This window comes from Eurypyga helias, unplaced genomic scaffold (genome assembly GCF_000690775.1).
Source record: "Eurypyga helias isolate BGI_N326 unplaced genomic scaffold, ASM69077v1 scaffold2065, whole genome shotgun sequence".
In the NCBI taxonomy this organism is placed as follows: Eukaryota; Metazoa; Chordata; class Aves; order Eurypygiformes; family Eurypygidae; genus Eurypyga; species Eurypyga helias.
This window is the reverse complement of record NW_010251850.1, coordinates 5,370-28,340: the sequence shown is the minus strand read 5'-3', so window position 1 is coordinate 28,340 and position 22,971 is coordinate 5,370. Positions and strand designations below refer to the sequence as shown.

Genomic DNA, 22,971 nt, shown 5'->3' with positions numbered 1-22,971 from the left:
TCTACCTGGTTTGGTTTGGAAACAGGTAGGGAATGACATTGCCCAGTCACGTTCCACAGAAGAAATTTCTGACTTTTTTTTTTTAATGAACTGTCAGAAATCGTATTCCTCAATCCAAGGCTGAAGAATAGTTGAATTGTTTTTCAACAGGAAAGATATCATATCTGTAGTGTGAATATTTACACGAGTGCACAATTTCATGTTTACATAAAAAGTATTAAGCTTACATCACCTAAGAACAACTAGATTTTATAATTAACCATATGAAACATTAATGATTAATTCCCTGTATTTTTCAAAAGTCATGCATAAGAAATCAGGCAGAGTAAGAATCATAAATGTTAACGTGCTCTACCTCTGTATCCTTCTTTTGACAGCGATTAGTGCAAAGCTAACTGCACATATAATCTGTGGCAAGGAGCGCTGGGAGACAGCCAAGAGACAGCGACAATGTCTTTAAACTGGCGGGCAATTCCTACTCGACTCGGAGTTTTTAAAGTGAACTTCAAAGGGCTGGCATGCCTCTTGGTCTTCACAGTGAGCATTTGTGGCAGTGCCCCGGGGATGTGTCCAACAGCCTGCATCTGTGCCAGCGATATCATAAGCTGCACCAATAAGAACTTCTCTCGAGTGCCAGGAAATCTTTATAAATGTATGAAAAGGTTGGATCTGAGTTATAACAGAATTGGGTTTTTGGAGCCTGAATGGCTCCCAGCCCTGTTTGAGAAACTGAACACTTTAATAATCAATCATAATAGCATTAGCAGCATTATCACTGGAAGCTTTTCCACAACCCCAAATCTGAAGTACCTAGACTTGTCATCCAACAGCCTGAAGACGCTGGGCAGCCCTGTGTTTCAGGAGCTAAGGGCACTGGAGGTTCTGCTGCTGTACAACAATCAGATAACGCAGATCGAGCCTTCAGCCTTTGGAGGATTGTACAAATTGCAGAAACTGTACTTAAGCTATAACTTGCTCTCCCATTTCCCTCTGGACTTGCACACTGGAAAACATAAATTGACAGACCTTGTGTTGCTGGACATTTCCTTTAATCACATACAGTCGTTGCCTATTCAGCGCCTGAGTTCTGTGCCGGCCAAACATCTCAGTGGAATTTATCTTCATGGCAACCCGTTTTATTGTGACTGTGTGCTATACTCCATGCTAATCTTCTGGTATCAAAGGCACTTCAGCTCGGTGGTGGACTTCAAAAATGAGTACACCTGTTTGTTGCGATCGGACCCAAGAGGTTACAATAAACTGCCTTTACTGCACGACAACTTTCTGAATTGCTCTGAAAGCACCGTCAACAGCTCTTTCCAAGCCTTTGGGTTTATTCACGATGCCCAGGTTGGTGACAGGCTGATTGTACACTGTGACAGCAGAATCAGCGATGCGGGGACACACTTTGTTTGGGTTAGTCCGGACAATAGATTGCTGGAGCCAGACAAGGACACTGACAACTTTAAGGTGTTTCGTAATGGCAGCCTGGAGATAACAGATGCCCAGCTGGAGGACTCAGGGCTGTACTCTTGCATCGCAATAAATAAGAAAAGACTATTAAATGAAACCATAGAGGTTAGAATAAATGTTAGCAATTTCACAGTGAACAGATCCCACGCTCATGAAGCATTTAATACAGCTTTTACCACCCTCGCTGCCTGTGTAGCCAGTATTGTTTTAGTACTGCTGTATCTCTATCTGACCCCCTGCCCATGTCAATGCAAGGCGAAAAGGAGGAAGAGGAAGCTGAACCAAAGCAGTGCCCACTCATCCATACTGAATTCCACACCGCAGCAAGAGCTGCCAGCTGACGAGAAGAAGGCTAGCACTGGCAAACGGGTGGTTTTCCTAGAACCTGTGCACGAACCAAAACACAGTCAGAATGGGAAAGTAAAACTGTTTCCTAATGACAATATCATTGCTGAGAGTATCTTAAAAACTACTCGATCAAAATCTGACTCTGATTCCGTCAACTCCGTGTTCTCAGATACACCTTTCATGCCATCAACTTAGTTTGCTGCCTGTGTTTGTATCGTGCAGTTATATTTCTGAATACCTCCTTTGCTTGTAGCAACCACCAAGACAAAAAAAATAAAAAGAGAGAAAATGTTTTAAAAAATGTATCTATTGTCAGTCCTTGAAGTGCATCTTCTCTCTTTGTGGGTGCAGGGCCATGCGATGATGGTGGCTTGATCGGGAAAAGCAAACAGAATGGCATTAGTGTGAATGTCTTCAATGCAAGCTTAGCCTTGGCTTTTACTCTGATCCATACACAGAGATTTCTAATGCATGTTCAGAGGTGCTTTCAGGGCATGCAGCTGACTCCTCAGAGGCAGAGGTGAACCCCTATAAAACACTCTCAGTCATGCCAATAATTCAGCTCCTCTGCAGTAAGCACAGAAGCAAACTCAGTTGGCTACTGAGAAAAATGTCCTGGTTTCTTGCAATTCCTTTCACAGGCTTATAAAATCTTTGCATTAAAATCACTAGGGGGAAAAAGTCATGAGTTTTCTTGGACTGATCAGAACAAAAAGATTCAATATGCCACCATGATGCCTAGCAGCACTGCATAAATGTTTATGGGCTTCAACTGATAAGGCACTTGCCAGTAGCTCCTTGAAAACTTTAAATGGGGGACACTGTACTCATTTTATTCAAAAAACAGTGAAGTGGTTTAGATACGTAAGGTGGTTGTATTTGTTTATAAATATTGACACATAATGAAAATGGGTAAAATTTAACACATCACCTTTGCAATTGCCTTAGTTGTCAGTCATGAAGACAAGCTCATCAGCAGTAACTCATTAAGCTGCAATAACTGCATTGATTGTAATCAATTGTCTTAACCTCTGCTGCTCACTGTGTGGTTGGCATCACATGTGGTGAACAAGCCTGACACCATCACCAGGGCTTAAGCTCCATCTTAGAGGCGGGTGGCTTCTCTTCAGAGGTAAATTCACAAAACAGGGGGAATATTTCAATTAATCCTTTCAGTGGCACATGGTGCCAGCAGCCGTATAAAATTTGCTTCCTAAAGGTTTTTATTAGAAGAGGAAATACAGTATTTGGACAAATTAATTTAAAATACAGAAGACACTATGCACTGTGAATTCAGAAAACATGGCTTTTCTCTAGACTTGGCCCTTAATTTGTATGAGTTGCGTCCTTCTTTGCCCAAACATATAATTTTCACAGTTTATGAACCTGCTAATACTGGCCTGGACTGGTCATGCAACATAGGTTGCATGAAGCGTTGTGTTACTGTAACGAGCATATCATTATATTTGCTATTTCTTTTTCTGTTATATTTGCCTTATTTTTTTTTAAGCTTACTTACATTAGGACTGGGCTGGACTTTTCCAGTCTTCCTCACATTGATTAGTACCAACTTCAAAGGAATTACAGCTTACCAAAGAAGAGTAATTGGAGCATGTCTGTCTTATTCTATGTTTGGGGAATATACTCAAAGGGTAAAGGATAAACAAAATCAGAATCAAAGGGCTACATGGTCTGGCAACTGTAATTTATTTTTGAAAGGCTTACTTTAACAGCCACTTGCAATTTTTTATGATTTCTTTTGAGAGGCATGTCATGCCAAAGCTTATATCTGGCTAAGCCAAAGCTATCAACAATTGATTTGCTATGGAGAAATCCTTATGTAGCTAATTGTTTGAAAGCACACTGTCTGGAAAAAAGATTAGATCAGGAAACAGTGTTGCTGTGATGTGCACAAATTATGTGGAATTAGAAAACTGCTGGAGATTTTCATTCAGATATTCAGGGAAACAGAAAATGGAAATTCTTTTTCTAGGCAGAGGATAATAAATATTTAGGAGAGAATCACCAGGGGTTTGGGTCTTTTGTTTTTACATTTATCTGTGTAAATTTAAAAATAGCTTCTGCTATCAAGCAGATTAGTGTCCTTTCAATAAAGCTCTTTCTCTCTTTTATCTGCATGCATGCATTAAAACAAAATCCATATGTTTATATATAAGTTATGATGGAAAACCAGTGATTGTCTTGGCTATAATCAGTGATATACTTGGGTCATCTGCCCATGAGTCAAAAGCCTGACTTTTAAGATATGTCTTGTCTCCTTCTCAAAGATTTTTTTTACTGAAAAGATTCAACAAAGCTGTGCTATCTGGGGTGGTGCCACACATGGGGTGGGTGTCCTCCATGTCATTCAGGGAGGTGATTAGTGACTTGGAGCTGAAGGGCTGAAATGGTGATGAGGCAGAGGGGGAAGCAAAGAGGAAAATACTCCCATGGAAAGTTGTACAGATCAGTTACAGCTCTGGGCAGATATTATGCTCTTTTGTCATACAGGAGGTTAATTGACCCAGATTTCTGTGTTTACAAGAGTGCTGACAGTCAGTACTATATTGGGCTGGTAAGAAAACAGGCGGTTGTCGGTGCGCCGGGGAGACAGATGTACACATCTCCTAGCAGCTACGGCTATGCGAGTTCACCCCACTGCTCTTCACAGGGCAAGCGCATACCAAATTGACCGTGCATTTCACAACTGCAGGGTAGTCCTGAATAAAAATGGTGGAGATCCTGCAGCCTGCCTTCCACAGGGCTGCTGTCCTGCAGCAGGATTGTGGGGATTTGTGTGATCAGAGTAATCCTGTCAGATGACTAGAGAAGATGAGCGTTGATTTAAACAGCAGATATTTACTGTGACTATTAACTGGCTGTATTTTTATGACTGCTTCAAAGTGCTCACGGTTGTAACTGTGATTATGAACAGAGTGGTAAAACCAAAGCTTTTGAAAGAGCCGTTGACTTGTTTGCTACTTCTTTACATTATCCTAGCCTCGTGAGTTCAGTAGGTGCAGCTTTAATAAAAATTTTTGAAGCCTTTACTGAATATTTACCATGTAGCACTGACACCATAAATCTAAAATCCCAGTCCTCTCCTTGGATGGCTATGGAAAATCATCGTAGCTCAGCTGTTCCTCCCTTCCCACCTCAACGCAAGGCCCTGAGGGCTGTGAGCAGGGAGCCGGCACTGCCATCCAGCTCCACAGTCACACCGCACCCTGGGTGGTTGCATGGGCAGGAGGGGCTGCCCAGGCACCACATCAGCAGCTCCGGTGTGGTCCAACCTTCTAGCGAGTCTTCATCTGCAGACTTGTCCTTACCGGCATGTCATCCCCATTAGCCTGTGTCCTGGATCTCCTGTTTCCAGCAACTAGCAAAGCGCTGAATGCTATTTTTAGTACAGAGGTGTTGAGTGGTCTGGCACCAGTCCAGCCACGCTCTTAAAATGGGTTTGCAGTAAGGCAGAGGTACCAACCCACTGGCAAGAAATCTCTAGTTGGGCATGGCATCACTCACTGCCTCTGCAGGATGCCTGGAATGTGATATTCCCCATGCAGCTCAGATAACCCTGTGTGAGTTTTGCTCTCCCTTGTCTTCTTTCCAGTATCTGAGACTGTGCCACATAGGCAGGGCTCTAAACTACAGCTGAATACTTTTTCTTTTTGTGCGGCTCCTTTGAACCTAGGTCCTCCATTGCATTAATGGTGGTGAGCAGCTTTTCTCTCACTCAAGGGCTTATTTGCATCAGTCCCAGCTGTCTCACAGATCAAAAATAAGGGTAATGGCTGCAGACAGCTCTGGGAGGTGATAACCTTGCCTCTGTGCCTTTCCAGTACTGAACATGCCTATAAGGCATAAGCTTTTGTGGAGTGCACTGGGAACCTGTCATGTAAGGCCAGCATGAAACCTCTCAGACCATCCCTGAGTGTGGCAACAGCAACCACACAACTGCATTGTCCCCATCTTGCCCACTTGCAGTGGCAGGTGAGAAGGAAGGCTGCTAGTCCTCTCTCCTGACCTTGCCAAGGTTGAGCACCTGGCTGCGACCCCACCTCACTAACCATGGACATTTACAATGTTTGACTGCCCCTCAAATACGCTGAGCAGCTGCCAACCAAGCTGGAAGCTGAGGGTGAGCATAAGTGCTTTCCTGATACCAGCCCTTAATCTGCAGTTGGTTGTGACAGCCAGCGCCATGTCATTAGCCAAGATGTTCACCTCCTGCTTGTTAGGCAAAGAGTGCTCTGGGTTAGTAATGTATCTATCTCCTTAGCATTGCTTCTTCAGACAGTCACATTTCTGAGGACTGCTAATGACAGTGTCAAAGAACTAATGGATTAGATAGCTTGTGCTTCTGAACAAGCAAAACCCTATGGTCAAGTTGGGATTAAACCATAAACTTCTGTTTAGGATAAAACAAGATTATTTTTTCCTACTAGACTAAATCAACCTCCTTCAGTGCTTTTATACCTCACCTGCAGCATATTCCTAATAACATCTTATGTCTCCAAACTGGGTGAGAATACACCAACCTTTATGGGCCACAGCATGCCAACGCAATGCAGAAGTGACAGTCCCCTGTGGACTACAGCCTTTGACCATCCCAGCCAGCACACACTTCTGCTGTCTTCATCGAGTCTGGGACATCACCACTTGGCCATGGCAGGTGCAGGGACCGTTTCCAGCCTCTTCCTTTGTAGCTCTCTCTGTCAAAACTGGCTTCCTGAAGACAGTTTTTGGACGTACTGCAAAGTTGCTGGAAGGAATAATTTTAATTCATACATTAAAACAGCTACTTCCAAATGTCTTCTAAATGATGAGAACTGGCGCTGGTAAGTAGTAGCTTTTGAGAAGACAGGATACACATTTCATTTACAGATTAAGCAATTCATATTTTATTGACTTTCTTTTTGTTCTTTCTGGTAAACAATACTTGGATCATTATATATAGAGAGAAAGAGAGTGCAAGTTTAAAGAGTTTTTCCTGTGTTCTTTTATGTCTTTCCATTTCTCCAGCAGGGCTCAGATGTGGATAAGAGTAGAAATTTGAGGATGAAGGGGATGAGGGCAAGAAATAATTTTGGCCAAAGTGTGCTTGGTATTTTAAAAAAATGCTAACATCTGAGCTCTTGCCTTCAGTGGGTACATGATAAAAAATTTAAAAATGAAACACTTCCTGCATTTAGCTAAAAATGTAATTCATGGGTATTTTGGAGGATCTGGATGTTAACAGAATTCTGACAGTAATACAGATATGAAAGTGATCCATACAAAATCAAAGTGTACAAATATGAATATTTGGTTTTGAAGAAGAGAACTTAAACTTGCTGAAGAGGTCATGTCATAGGTAAAAAGATCATGGCTCTCTGCCTTACTTAATAGAAAGCTCTAATTTTAATATTAAATAACTGAACATGTGCAGAGAAGAAAATATTTTTCTTGTGAATTACTGGTTATGCTCTCATTATATTAGGTGGATTTTTTTCCTTATATGAATATATTTTCCTTTCCTTTGCAGAATAACTTAATTAACTGGAATAATATCTTCTCATTTAGTTCTCCTAATGAAGTCTACATTTGGCAGGGGAGGATTGTCTAGAATAATAGAATCATTTTGATGACACCTAGATACCAGGAAAAGTTCATTGTGGATCCAAGTGCTGTATTTGATCAAACACAGTATCATAGAATTATAGAATCATTAAGTTGGAAAAGACCTTTAAGATCATCGAGTCTAACCACATCCAACTGAATCCAACATGACATTATCCAGGCATAGACCTCTAGGTTTTTTAATGTAACTGAGATTTTCTGTCTCATTTGACTAATTTAAAATGGCATCTTTCTAAGCCTACTTTTTTTTTTAAAGGAGAAAGACTATTCATGCAACTTCTTGCACCTACTTAATGAAATTTATTTAGAAACCATCACTAATGTGAAACAACTTTGTGAGCATAAAGCAACTCTGCTATGCAGAGAGGCTGTCTAGTCTGCATGAATATTTCTGCTGACAGTCTAGGATCAACTGTAAGTATTTCCTTGGCGAGTGAGAGCCAAATTACATCATGAAGACCTTTCATAGACAAGCGGGAGGATATTTTCTTCAATCACATTAGCTCAATCAACAAACTCAATTTAAATCCTCATTTAGCCCTTACCACAGATTACTTTTTGAATTCAGTGACCCTATTTGTACTTTTGAATGATGCATGGAGCATCGAAGGCTGCTACAGCATATATTCCTGATAGGGGCATCAGGAGAAGGGAAGAGTGGTGGGGAGGGAGTGAACCTGAGCTGCCTAATATGGTACTCTGACACAGCTCCTCAAGAGTTAATGGTCCTAAAACCAAAATGCTCACCAGGATGCTCACCTTCCACTGAGCACAGAGCCTCAGCAAGTGCAAATTCTGCCCTTTGCATAAGACAAAATGTCCTTTCACAGAAATGAAAGGATTTCTAGCACTTTTCCTGGTAGCCAAGGTACTGTTGGCAATAATATAACACAAAATAAATTAGCTCTGATAAGCACTGCTGTTGCCTAGAGCAGCTCAATTAGCCTTTTGCACTTGGAGCAGTGGGTTTTATAGTAATAGGAAGAGCCTTAGGCCAGGCTACATGTGACTTTAGTCCTCTGTTTTTTTCCTGGCACCAGAATCACTGAAGATCACTGGTATTGTTAGATTTTTTACCTAAGTATTTATAACAAACAAAATATTGAGCCTTTTCTCTCGCAGTCCACTGTTGGCTAAATGTTGGTGGAAGGGAAGCAAAGCTTTACTCCTCGGTTTTAGTGCCAGAACTGAGATTCTTTCTGATTTAAGCCATGGAGGGATCAGTGTCGGAATGGTATTACTACTTCTACTAGCATGCTCAGATATGTCAGTTTTTTGAAGGAGATGTTTTGCAAAAAAAAAACCAAACCTGGAGGGTTTACTTGGTACTCTGACCTTGTTTTTTAAAGCAGAAATTATAATACCTGAGCTATTGCTTGAAATGATTTCAAGCCCTGTTTTTTTAAAATAGTGTCCATGAGGGCAAGTGAATGACATTTGTAATTGCAATCCAGCCACTAATTTTGTAATTTGGGGATGAGAGAACTTTCCTTTGACTTAATCTCTTTTCCTTCCCTTTTTGTGCATATACTAAGAAGACTGTTGATCTATTTGCAATGCATGCACCTCCACTCCCCTGCTTAGCTTCAAGCCTGGATAATCACTGCATACAGTTTAAGCAAAGTGATTATGTTGCAGTGAATGGTCTCTATGATCCATATGTTCTGTAGAGATAAGCTGATTTGTTAGCATGACATCCTGTATATCATTTCACATTTTAAAAATATATTTAAACATGCTGCTATTATTGATGCTACATTTGTGGTATGTAATTTTCTTAAAATTTCCTTCCCTTTACAGAAAAAATAAAAACCCAATAAAATGCCAGAAATCACTGCATTTACTAAAACCAATCATTTTTGTCCTATAAGTCTGTAATGTTTTTGTCTTTTAGCAGTCCCACCTATTAATTCCCACCTAATGCAATCAGCCTGGCTGTCAACAGCACCTGCTTCGTGTCAGTTGCGTAAACAAGCTTCTTCACTTAGCAAGGGAAATATTTTTTATGAATAACAACACTTTACCCACATCCATGAGGTCTGTCATAAAATTTGATCCTAGGCAGAGTCTTTGTCTGGTTTAAGACACGTTACAGATATGTAGAGGCTAAATTCTCATCATCTATTCTCCAATAATTTTATTATAGGGTTAGTATTGTGGCTGTTGGCACTTTGTATTAAAGAAAATTAATTCTTATTGGTGCTCTATCTGCAAAATTGCCATTGCAAAGTAGTTTGCTACATTCAGACTGCTTGTGATGAATTCCCAATGCAATCATGTGCCTGTCGTCTTGTGTAAGTGTCTGAGGGTGATAAGAATGCACATGGCCAGCTCTCCAGTGTGGCCAGACCCTGCTTCTTTTATACTCAGCAGGGAGAAATTGTTGGAAAGCACACCAGAAGATTCAACGTGCACAATGTACTTGGCACAGTCCTGGTGCTTTATAATTGCTTCATAACAAAGAAATGCAATAGAAGGAAATTTTAAAATTCTCATCATCACAACACATAAAAAGGTTACAAAGCTACATTACTGTGCCATTTTCATATTCTGCAAAAGTATAAGTAAATCCTTCCCTATCCAATATATAGTGTAGTTTTAAATTAAACCTAAACAAAATACCATGCTTGGAATTACTGAGAGTTATGGGTCTATTTCCTGTAACTCTCCTACAGGTCTTGCTCAGTAAGGCATAACTTCAAAAATTTATGTTCAGCTACTACAAAGAATCATGGACTACTCCAGTGTCTGTTACCTGTGTGGATATGTCCCCTGCTGTATTATGCAGGGTGCATTTCATAGTGACGACATGTGCAAGGGGGTCTCTTTTTCTTACCAAAACAGTGTTCAAAATGCAGAGCGATATCTGGGTCTCAGAAGTGATGCTGCTTGCTTGCCGTCCTGAAGTGATGAGCTTCTCTTGTGGAGAGCACAGGCTGCAATTTCTTAAAAATAGAAACCTTGCAGAGGGAAACTTTTTGCCAGGAGAAAGATACTACCCTTGGAGTTGAAGGTAGGAAATAACTTGCAGGAGTCAAATGTCAAAACTAAAAAAAAAAAAAAAAAAGCAGTATCTGAACCTTGGTAGGGGCTTGGTCTTTTGAAAGATATTAAATCTTCATAATGTCATAATGATTTCCTCCTGTGTAGAGAACTGCACCTGCATTATTGTCTCAGTAATGCAGGTACAGGTGCAGATCATTCATCCCAAAAATGTGAAGATGTTACCATGGACAGAAAAGTTCTTTCTGGTTATCATTAATTGCCATCATGTCATGAGTTCAGGCCACTTTACTCACAGTAGTTAAAGGATGGTAATATTAATCCATGATCTCCCTAAGGTGCAGTGGATAATTGGACTGTTTTGTAAGGGTGGCCACAGTGACCTTGGAACTTCCTTAAGTTTTTGTGCTTTTGAGTAATCTCTTACTATCCCCAAGTAAGTTATTTTTCACTTGTAAAAATAAATAACTTTGAGAAGAGATGCTGAAGTCTTGTCACAGAAGTAGAAGTGTTTAGGATTTTTATTTTTCCTCTATAGAAAATCAAGTAACTAACTTAAGTGGGCCCTAAAGACAGAATGTACCAGTTTCTTCTTTAAAGGGTGTGACATTGCAATAGGGTACACATGCCGGTGTCAGCTTTGCCAATTGCACCCTTGTAGTGGGACAAGAACAGACACAGTAAAAGAAGAGGAAATGTGTGTACATCTCTGGACACTAAATACAAAAGATGAGGATGGCTCTGTACAGCTCTCCAAACAGCCAGTGTAGGAACTCATGTTGTCACGGGGTCCAGAAGAAACCCAGCTCTACTGGGCTGCTAACTGCACCCAGATGGACCAGCTGCAGCTGTCACCAGAACCGACGGATGCCACAAATTTCAGGTATTTCAATACACTGATATAAAGCAAAGTAGGACTAGCCTTATCTTTCTGATAAAGTATTCTTCTCTCTCCCAAAGCTTGTGAGAGAAATTGGACCAGATTTATAGTACTTGAAAAAGAAGCTTCGTGTATGTGTAGGAAGCTGTAAGCTACAATTCATGACTATTGATAACCACTGCAGAAATACTGTGTAATGGTATTTGGGTAATGCCTACTTTAAAATCTGACTGAACATCTTTGTGGAGCTTGATTCATCAGTACCTGCAAAACATTTTCATTTCTTGTGACACAAAGCATTATAGTAGCCTATATTATATTAGGATCTTTCCAAACCGTGGTGCTTTTTGAATGTCTCTCTGCAGCACACTTAAGTGCGCATTGTACCTCAAGGAGAAAATACTTTCACAGGTAGGTACTTATCCGTATACGATGTCTGTGTTTTTAAATATATGATGACATTACTTGCTATGACCATAATATTTTCACACAAGTACTCCCAGACTGTACCCTGCTGCCATTTCCTTAGGTTGAAGAGAAGTATTTTCTTCCAGAGGATGGTTTAGAGCTTCAGAAAGCCTTTCTCTTTGTGCTGACCACACAGAAAAACTAGGGAGACTAATGTCGTTGAACATACATTAGCCTGTGGGATGCTGCCATAATGGACCATTTGAGTCTAACTCTCTGAATCCTTTCAAAGCACCATGCTCTCAGTAGTGGCAAGTGCTTTTCTGTAACATCCATGCTGAAATACTCTCCAAAAACCAATATAGGAAGCCAACCCTTGAAGTCTGGCTCCATGCTGTAGTAGCCAGAATGGAGCCTTGCTGATTGGTGAAGATTGGATGCCAGCTGACCTTTCCAGGCTGCCAGAAATGCTGATTTTGGCTGTAAGGATTCAAAGCCTCTCATTGCTGAGAAAGAGTTGTCATCACTGACTGCTCCAAGGAGCAGTACTGGCATATTAGTGTCATTAATCTGCTGACACAGCTCGAATTCAGGCTTTGCTTTCTGCCAACTCTACTTCCGTCTGTGAGTAACAACAGAATCTGGAAGTTTTGTAGGTGTGGGTTTGGGTTTGGTTTTTTTTGGTTTTGGTTTGTTTGGGTTTTTTATTAATATCTTGTTTTTATTTAGTTTCTACACAAATTTATTAACATTATCCAGACTTCACTGTACTGCCCCTGTGCAAACTCTTTTTCCTTTATCTCCTCTGTATCTCATGGGCATTGCTCATGGCCAGGCTGAGGTTGTGATGTGCACCCAGGAAGAGGTCCAGGGAGGGTCCAAGATGTCCAAGGAGACCTTTTACCCCTGAAGAGTGTCTGCAAAGGTGAGTAGTTTGGAAATATCTAGGTACGGTCTGACAACATAGGACACATCACTCTCGATGTATGCCAAAATCTAAAAGTGCCTTTTCATATTCAAAGCAGGTTTTCTTGAATGTTTCAGAAATCCTCTGAGACTGTCAGTAATCTTTACATGAACAATATATATAAATATACTGTGTCTCTGAGCAATTTTAATTTTGACAGCTGAAGCACAAAGCCACTGCAGTTTCCTATCATTGTTTCCACTTTAAGAATATCAGTAACAAAACCCTCCAATTTAGTCACCCACAAAACAGCAATCACAGCATCAGTGATGCTGTTAAAGCTAGAAGAGAACTGAGCTAAATTTTAGAGGGGACAATGAGGGAAGCCCAAAGATCAGTAGGAAGTATGACTCTCAAGTATGTCATCTAAAGGACAGAGCACATCAGGAAAGGCAGAAATGGTTGACAGGAGCTACATCAAATGCACAATAATAAACCTAAAATATTGGGAGCAAGGTGCATTACAGCTGCACCAAGACCTTCCTAAGAACATAAAATCAAAAGGAGCCATACAAAAGGTAGAAATAAGGAATATAATTAGATATGAGTTTAAAAGGAATTGAGAATGTTCAGATGGTTAAGGAGTTAACCTTGTTTTGGAACTTAAAGGCAGTAGAGATATGCAAGGTACAATAAGTACATGAGAAGCAAAAGAAGGGCAAATTAAAGGTTCATTGCTTAAGAGGCAAGGCACAGAGTACTGAAGTGTTCACTGTCTTCATACAAAAAGATTAATATCTGATCAGATGCTTAACTACATTACATTTGATGTAAAAATAGGAGCATAGCCAGAATAGGGAGAAATTAAGTTAAAAAATGTCTGGATAAGCTAATTGAAGCCATAGGACCTGATGACATTCAACTTTGCTTGTTTAAAGGAATAAGAAGAAATATCTGAAATACTCACTATTATCTTTGAAGACTCACAGAACATGAGCGGGTCCCAGAATGTAAAAAGAAAATACAGTACCTACCATAAAAAAAAAAAAAAGGAAAAACAAAACCAAAAACAAACCCCAAACAAAAACCCCACAGCAAATTATAGATTATTCAGTGAAATGCCAATTCCTGGAATTATTCTAGAACAAATGGTTAGATAACCAATTTATAAGTGCCTGGAGCATGCTAAGATGGTAAAAGCAGCTGACAGATTTGACAAGAACAAATTATATTGACCCTGTTCACTGCAGCCAAGTTAACTGGCCTTGGCTGGATAATAGGAACAGCTTTTTAGCCTCCTGGAAAGTAAAACAATGGGAGAGACTATTGACTGATGCTGGTGCCTCTTCTTTTTTTTTTTTTTGCTAGAGGATTTTTGAAAACAAGTTAGGCATAAAGCTTCTGGGAATGGTGTAGGCATCTTTGATCTTTATTCAGTTTAGGGTGTTGGACTAGAGGAGCTGTAAGATCTTTTCTAGCCCTTCAGGTTTTTGTAGGTAATAGTTATTTAGGTCCCCCTAGCCTTGCCCTATGACTTATGTTGGGTGTTTCCTGCCCTGGATGCAGGTTATTGAAGATTGTCTCTTTTATTCTGAAATGGAAATGGTTCAGGTGTGCTTCATTTTCCTTTCGAAGTTTTAGCAGAAAGCAAAGAGCCTTTTTTTCCCAGTAGTTTGGTTTTGCTCCTTAGGTTCATATAAATGGTACTTCTAAAATTTGCCCTACCCCAACAGTACCTCTGAAATGCATGTCATTCGTGGGATGATGAATGAGTTAGTTGGGGGACAAACTGTGCTCACTCCATTGTAGAAGTGAATGCAATTTTATCCTGAAACTATCTCACACTTAACACTAGCATGTTGGGAAAATCTTGGGCTGTGCTATTACCTGTGAAGCAGATCTACAAAGAATGTCATTTAGGTCCCTTTTCAAATATTTCCAAGTCACTGGACCAAGATATTGCCTTACCTGTGAATGCTGATCATTCAAGACGAACATTCCTCTCTTTCATAGTTTCTCTCAGTTCAGGCAGGTTTAACTTGGCCTTGGGGTACAGAGGTGGAAAAACTTCTCCAACACTCTTGGAACCTCTAGTAAAGCTATAGTTTGCTTTGCAGTGAACTCTGCCCAGCATGGAAGAATGCAAAGTACGATCAGTGTGATTGCTGGCATGATTTAGTGTTACTCAGCAGGAGGAAATTGTACAGTCTGGGCTGGACTTCCAAAAATGAGAGGGGTCTGTTTCCCCACTCAAAGCATAGGCCTGTCACCAGAGAGTGCTCCAAAATGGAACTGAACTATTCCTTCTTCCCCACCCTGCCCCAAATTTATGTGGTTGTAACAGGTTTTCAAAGACAATGTCGTCTTTGAAAGGCAGGGTTGCCTTCACTCTGTGTAATACATCTCATTTGACTGTCTATTATTTAGCAGTGAAACTAGTCAGTATTTTTTTTAGGTATTAAAATACTTCATCCCCAAATGGTAGGAATTTCTTTCACATTTACAATTGCACTTCCACTAAAAAGAGACATTAATCTGCTGGGCGAGCAAGGCAAGGCCACCTTACTACAGTTATCTCCTTACCAATTTTTCTGCCTGGGCTTTTTTTGGATCCAGCCTCTTTAGGAAAAATGGAAGATACTAAAATATCCTTAATATGTGGCATATATAAACATTCAGATGTATTGAAAGTATGTTTTTTATCATTTAACAACAACATAATTACAGACTGAATGAGCTTGTGATGTTAAACACATCTTAAAACTCCATCTGCCTGTAGTATTTTATTAAAATAATGAGACTTTATTAAAAGCTAATTGTTCCATTTCATTTTAAAGTAGGAGCTCTTAAAGAATACAAGACATATATTAGCCTCACACAGATCTAGGGCTTGATTGTTCTCTTTCAGATGATTGCAGCAGAAGAAACTATTAAACATAATAAAATGAAAATAAGCTAGATTGAGAGCAAAATTAGGGCTCACAGTGCAATCACTAACCTTTTAAGATCCTGACAGCAAAGCAACAATGAGATGGAGCTTTGCAAAACTAGTAATATACTTCTTAATTTTTACCCCAAGTATGAACTCTGGTTGAGAAATTTTGGATTTCCCACATTATTTACATTCTATTATACTGAAGTGTTCAGGAGAAGGACATGTCAGTCATCAGAAGAATGAGACTGGACTCCTAAATAATTTATTTTATTGTACGTATTTGATGGAATAAAATAAAAAAGAAAGTTATCAGCATTCAGCTGAACAATGTCTTTTTATGTAACATCATGTTTTCTGTCCTTCACATTACAGACAGCTGGCATTTGTGACACTCTGAGATACCTTTGCAGAAAGCCTTGCAGGAGAATGGTAGATGATAAAGTCAACTCTCGAGAGCAAAAAATGGTGTCAGCTAAATGAGCCATATTTTGGTCCAGGCTTCTCTTTTGTCCCAAACTAGATTTGCAGCTATATTTTAAACAAGGAATGAACCTTCATCCTGAGACTATCCTGTATCTTGAGATTATCTGTGTGTCTTCAGGCAAAGTTACTGAGTTCATCTGTGCCTTGATTTCCCACAAATAAAATGTGGTTAATGTGAATGAGTTGGTTCACGGTGGCATGATGGGTATCAAAATTACTCAGGACTGTCAGAAGCCTGGGAACTGTGGCTAGCCTGGTACCACCAGCTTTGACCATGTTCACATGCCCTCAGCTTGATCCATCATGACTTATCCAAGGCCAAAGTGAGACCCAGCCTTGGTGTTTCCTGCCAGCCCCTTGGAAGTGTGTACCCCCTGATGCTTGTCTTCCTAATTCAAGTGCAAAAACAGAGATCCAGAAGAGCTGGATTTCATTTTTTTTTTTTTATATATGAACAATTTTTGGATTTTCTGTACATTTTGTAAAGAAATAAAGTTATTTTATAAGTGTTCAGTTTTACCAATTTCTTTTGCAGCATGACACCGTTGCAGAAAAGGACAACAGTTTCCTCAGGTTAAATATGCCAGACTCAGATCCCATTTGCATCAGTAAAGTCAAATAAATTCATTTCAGGTCACGCAGGTGTACCTGAGATCACACTCCAGCCTTTCGTAAGTAATCTGTGTTCCTGTGGCTGAAAGTCACCTACCTTTATGCACAGTGGATGCATCCTTCAGGCAGAGAACTCATCCTGTGAGAGATGTTTTGGTTCACTGAGCAGGATTTCACAAAATATTACAACTGCTTCTTGTATTTTGCAGATGTAATTTCCATTCTATTATCTTTTCTCCTACACATTATTCTGAAAGAGTTACACAAGGAGAAAAATCTCATCAGTAGCCTGCCACAGTGAAAAACTATTTGCGATCAATGTAATGTGTGCATTGATTAAGTTCCCTGTGGAGTCCTCAAATCCATGTCATCTTTCTGAACACTAGATTTTGCCTGATGTAGCCAAGATGTGTAAAAATTAATGTAAGCTGACAACAACTTATTAGTTACACATCTGAAGGGTCTCAAGTGGATAAATTGTTCCTCCCCAAATCAGTTGTGAGTTATACTTGCTAATTGACTAAAATCTGCCTGGTTTAAGTACTACTGTATTAATAACAGAGGGCAAATTGTGGGTAGAGCTAGGACCTTTGAGTCATATAATATGAAAACAATTATTAAAGCCACCTGCTACCATTTTATTTTCTCAAGCCAGAATCCTTATATCATAAGAAAACATGTTTCAGAGCCAGTCCCAATACTCAGCTCTGCCGAGTGACTGTCAGAGCTCTTACTGTGAGCTGGAAGATGGGATCGCCTGCTCCCTGACTGAGAAACAGGGCAGCTCACAGCTCTTCAGTGCCCAGAAAGAGACCAGGCACGTCACTCCCCTAACAGCCATCGGAGCAGACATGGAGGAAGGACTGGGAGAAGGGGGGAGAAACAGGTTGGGAGAGAGAGGTAGGAATCCGAAAAGGAAAAAGAGCAACAAAGAAAGAAAACAGGAGTAAAGCTACCATGACACAAGGAGAGGAACTGTATAAACACAAGTCTGCAGGTCAGAAAGTGTGCTAAGGGAAGGCATTGAGCAAGTCTGAGCTAGGCTGTCACTGCGGCCATAGGTAACTCAAGAGAAACTGTTGGAGGTGCCTGAAAGCCTGCTGGAACTTGGGTGTCATTCAGCTTCACTGGCTCACTCATCATGCCAGAGTCCAAAAGGAGTCATTCTTGTGTACTCTGGATGCACTCTGTGTGAATTTGAATAGTTATTTGTTTTGATTTAAGATCACTTTCTTGTGATAATCTCAAAATACTTCTGAAAATCTATACTACTACATAACAGAAAATAGAGATTTCATGTGATACTCATATACAAATTTTGCAAATACAGCAAATTGAAATTAAAATAAATAGAGACCCAAAAATTTGCATTTCTGCATAGCCAGCAGAATACATTTTGATAATATCACAACAGTTTTAATGTGGTGGGTTTTTTCCTGCTACAAATGATTCACTTTTTGATAGATTCTTGGGAAAGATCTGTTCTTTGGAGCATTTCCAAAAGAAAATTATTCTCTAGAAAATTTTTCAGCCACCTTTCCTAAAGTTAGCCTCTTCTAACTACAGTCAAATCTTAACAGCTAAAATAAAGTACATTCTTAAAGGAGTAAATTGGAAGCTGTGAAAGATAATGAATTAGAAATAAAATTCTTAATAATGATTTTATCTCTAACTGATCTGTCTCCACAATGAAGGTAAAAGCTGCATAAAAGACCCATGTATTGGAAGAAGAGGAGGGAAAGTGAATAAGTACACAAAAAGAAAAATTTTAGGAAAAATATTTTGTATAACGCAGGGATTTGAATTACCATATTGAATTACATTAATATTTTTGGGTTTTATGGTCAGAAGGCTTTAGCGAATACAATAGAAATAGAACATAAAAATAAAATATGTCCAGGAGCACTAGTGTGGAACAGAAATTGGAGCAGGTGCCCAGAGTGTATATATACAATTTCATACATAACATGTTTTGGTTTTAAGGACTGATGTTAGTTAGATATTTCCATATGAATGCTCGTACCTGTGACATTAGAGTATTTGGAGCCTACTCAAAAAAATATGGGTTTAAAAGATCAAACTCTCTTCCTCTCACCATGGGATGTTTATTCCTATATGCTGTTCCAGATAATAAAAATACATGGCGAGACCTAGTATTTCAAGCACAAGCAAGAGTAGTGTAAAACTGGTTTCTGACCTGGAGCTGAAGAACAGCAAGCTTGCATGTGTCTGCCACCAGGTCCATAGGCATTCCCCAGCAATACCCATGCACCTTTAGTAAGACCATCTGGAATGAAGCATGCCAGATTACCTTCTGTATCCTCTCTTTAAAAGCATTTCCCATTTTCTTGTAAGATTCTGAAGACATCCTTGAATGGAGAAACTTTGCAGTGTTCTCTTTCTGTTATTTTCTCTCTCTGCAAACAAACTTGTAGTCAACAATACACTCAGATCATGAAGATGCAGACTGACTGAGATTTCAGGACAGGTTGAGTTACAAGTGTGTAAACCTAAAGTAACAGCTGTACAGTCAGCGATGGTACTTTAGATTCAGGATGGTTCAGCTGAGATCAGATTCCAGCCAAATCAATGTCTAACATGCACAGAAAATGTAGGTCTCCTTCCAAAGAGCTGCCATTGCACATATGAGGAATGTGTGAATGTGAGGCTAATTCTGCAGGATTCCTCTGTGGCACAGAGTGTCAGGCATTCAAGCAGTTCATTTATGACTATTTTCTGTGGCTGCACTGTGACTCTTAGGGCAAAAATCAATCATTTTCTTTGAAAATCCAGAGGGAAAAACACACACGTGAGAGATGAGAGGAGATTATACGGTTTACAAAATACTGTCTCCTCTCTGAGCCACATCCCTATGACTTCAACTAAGGTCAAATTTTACAGATGAAGTATTACCCTTCTGAAAAGTGTCTGCTTTATGTGTCTGGAGATAGGGAATTTAAAAAGAAATCGGCTTAACTTAGTACCTCAAAAGATTTATCTTTTCAAAGACTGCAGGCCATGTGCACAGGATGAAGAACCATGCTGCCAGATGCAGTTATTTGGAAAGGATTTGAGGGTCATGGGAGAAAACTACTCATGCTGAGGTCCCAAAGGAATGTGCTAATGTGATCATTACAATTTCAAATGAGAATCCCAAGTAGGAGCAGGAGAGTATCTTACTTTGAGGGAAGAGTGCACTTTTGGTGTCCCTCTGAGAGAAGAGTTAAGAAGCTGAGGGTAGTTCAGTGAAGAATAACATAACAGACTAGGGAAGAGGGGGAAGGAAGGGGAAAAAATCTTTAAAGGCTGATGCCAGCAGCTTAGTATTTTTAATCTAATGAAGCAAAGGTCAGGAATGTCATGAGCACATCTCAGAATTCATTTCACCTGATCTAGAGTCATCTTGTGTAAGCCACGTCTTCCAGGCCCCCTCTATAACTGATGGAAAGAGAAAGTATCATAACCCCATGATACTTTTCCTCCAGCATAAATGTCCCAAACAGCCTGGATAAATCATTACTTGTCTCTATGGGGCTAGTGGGGGAAACTAAATGATTCGTTCAGACTAGTCACCTGATTCTGAGACAAGTGAGTTAAGAATAGATTAATCCCCACATGCACTGCATGGGAGCAAAGCTATGCAATAGCTCACTGGAGCAGGACAGTTTGACAAGATCTATCAGCTAAACATTGAAGCTAGACTAATTCAGGCTATAAATAAAGCAAGGAGCTTTAAAAGCAGTACAAACATAATCAACAGCTGGATCAATTTACTAGAAAATGCAGTAGATCCTTCATGACTGCTAATTTTAAACCCCAGTTTTGCTGGTTTTTTCCATAAATGCTTCAGCTCAAAAATTAATTTCAGAGACATCCTACATCTCACATTACTTTAGTAGTAGGATTTAACTGTCCTAAGTTAGGGATATAAGAATGTATCATTTATGACTAAACTCAGCACCTCAGGCTAAGGTGCCTTCCTTACTCACAAAAAAATAGGCACCTCCAGAGGGTGATACATTTAATCCTAAAAACAGGGCAGAGAAGTTGTTTACTGGAAGCACCTGTTTCTTACCATTGTTTCTAAAGGGTGCACTGGGCAATTCACATTGACATGGGAAATTTAACTTCTTGCCCTCCTCTCCAAGTGAGATGATTCTCACGCTAGATGGTTTCTCCTAGCCTGACAACTCATGGAGCTCTGATCAAAGTGATGGGCAGTTCTTTCACATCCAGTCCAAGTTTGTACACATTTCTTCTCATTAATGCAGATCTTGACATAAAATGCCAAAATCCTGGTTTTCCCTGAGCATATCACTGTCCTTCAGTGGTTTTATTTTTATATGTTATTAAAATACAGTTCTGTTCAGTTACTTGACCATGTAGGAACAGCAATGTTTTATTCATTGATTTGATTCCAGTGCCCATTCTAGGCAACATTAACTTCTTTCCACTTATTTTTATGGAAAATAGAAAAAATAAGCTATTCCCAGTCTTCTACTCTAGGAAGTCCAGCAAAGCAGGATAAGCAGAACATTTTTATTAATGTATTTTCATCTGAGAAAGTTAATCTGGAGAATCATTAAGCCTTGGTCATAATAGCATAAGGACAAAATAATGGTTATATATTCTGAACCCACCATTAGAAAAGCATTTGTTCTACTTCTACCCTGAATAATTTGAGAAGAAAGACACTCAGAGACAATGCTGTCACCATCCTAGGCCATAGGCCATGTCATTTATCGTTCAGCCCTTCGTTCAGAGGGCATCTGAAATCTATTGCTCAGTTATGTCTCATGTTAATGCATTCAGACAAGGTTTCCCTCTCCACTCTCCAGGCATCTAAAGGTATAGTTCACGGGCATGTTTTTAGAGACATGAAAAAAACTCAGAATGCTGTCTCATAAAAAAAAATGTATTGACAGGAGATGTTTATTCCAACTCCTAGCTAATAGCAATATGAATCCTTATGAAGTCTCCAAATGGCCATTCGTCTTCATTAAATGCAAAAGCGGTTACAGAGTTCTTCTCACAGATTTTGGGTTCATACAATGAATCAGTCCCAAAGGTGAATGTGAAAAGCTGCAAATTCCCCCTCACCATCAGCACCACTCTGTCTTTCCTACAGAGATCCTTAGAGAGAAGGATCGTGTTTTGCAGAAAGAAGCAGCACAGTCTGAGCAGCAGAACCACATTTATCCCTCTGCCAAAGTGCTTTATGCATCTGCAGTACTGCGGCCAGATTTGCCTCTGCATGCCAATTTTTCAAAAGAAAAGCCTCAGCTTTCCAGATTAGTGGTGGAATATGTTTCAGCAAATCATCCAGACAAGCAGATCAGATAGTTACACTTCCATGTATACCAGGCCTGGACATAAACCTTAAAAAAAAATCCCACTTCACAAAGCTTTTGTGACAAATTATAACATCTATCCACCACGAGACCAGAAACCCTAACTATGGAGAGAATTGTGTAAGAGCCACTCTGTTATGAGCTCTGTCAAAGTGCTACTGACACACAACTCTTAACAGCGAATCTTCCACTGTAAGTACGCAGATAAATGTACCCTGAGCAAATCAGGAGTGTAGCAGACCAACACAAGAACTGAGGGCACTATGTCTTCGGGGCCAGGGGTTACTTGTTCTCTATTGGACAACTGACAGCAACAAGGCAGTGGGAAGTGACCCTATTAGCCCCAGTTCCTGATGGGAGTATGTGGCAGGTTGCCAATCGCAGAAGCCGAGCAGCAGAGAAGCACGGAAGCATACCCACAGCAAAACTCTGCAGAAAACCATAGCGCTCTCTTTGGCTGATGCCTACATCTGAGCTGGTTACCTAGACTTCCTTCATAGCTAGTGAACAGAAGCACTTGTTTGATACAGGTCATGTGTTACATGCCATAGGTGACTACAAAGTGCATCCCTATGACTAGCTTGGATGTAGACATCTGTACTACAGAGATCTACCCTTAAGTGAAACCTATCCCAGAGGAAAATGTCTGACAGTGTAAAGACAGAGGGAAAAAAACCAACCTCTGTGAGAAGCATCTGGTCCCTCTTTTATCCTGTGTGCAGTATTATGGATAAAACACGTTGTGTGGCCTCTTCACACATGGAAAAGAAGGCTTAATCATGCTGCAACAGATGTAGATCCTTGATTTGAGGCTTGTCCACAGGATCAGGCTTTGGCACTGAATTTTATGGGGTACATTCACTCATACTTGCATAATACTAGAGGGAAGTGTTCACACTAAAAACCACAGACATTCATCACAAAATACAGTTTCACCAATCACAATGTA

At 39.9% G+C, this 22,971-nt stretch overlaps 1 protein-coding gene across 1 annotated transcript; it reads left to right on the top strand.

Annotated features, from left to right (window-relative positions):
* Positions 1-384: 384 nt before the first annotated feature.
* Positions 385-2,122, top strand: AMIGO2 (adhesion molecule with Ig-like domain 2). Its single transcript, XM_010152138.1, has one exon. It carries the CDS (start codon positions 451-453, stop codon positions 2,014-2,016), a length of 1,566 nt encoding a protein of 521 aa, XP_010150440.1. The 5' UTR covers positions 385-450; the 3' UTR covers positions 2,017-2,122.
* Positions 2,123-22,971: the final 20,849 nt, after the last annotated feature.

Excerpts from the sequence above, each read along its gene's own strand:
- AMIGO2 (XM_010152138.1), top strand. The coding sequence starts at position 451 with ATGTCTTTAAACTGGCGGGCAATTCCTACTCGACTCGGAGTTTTTAAA.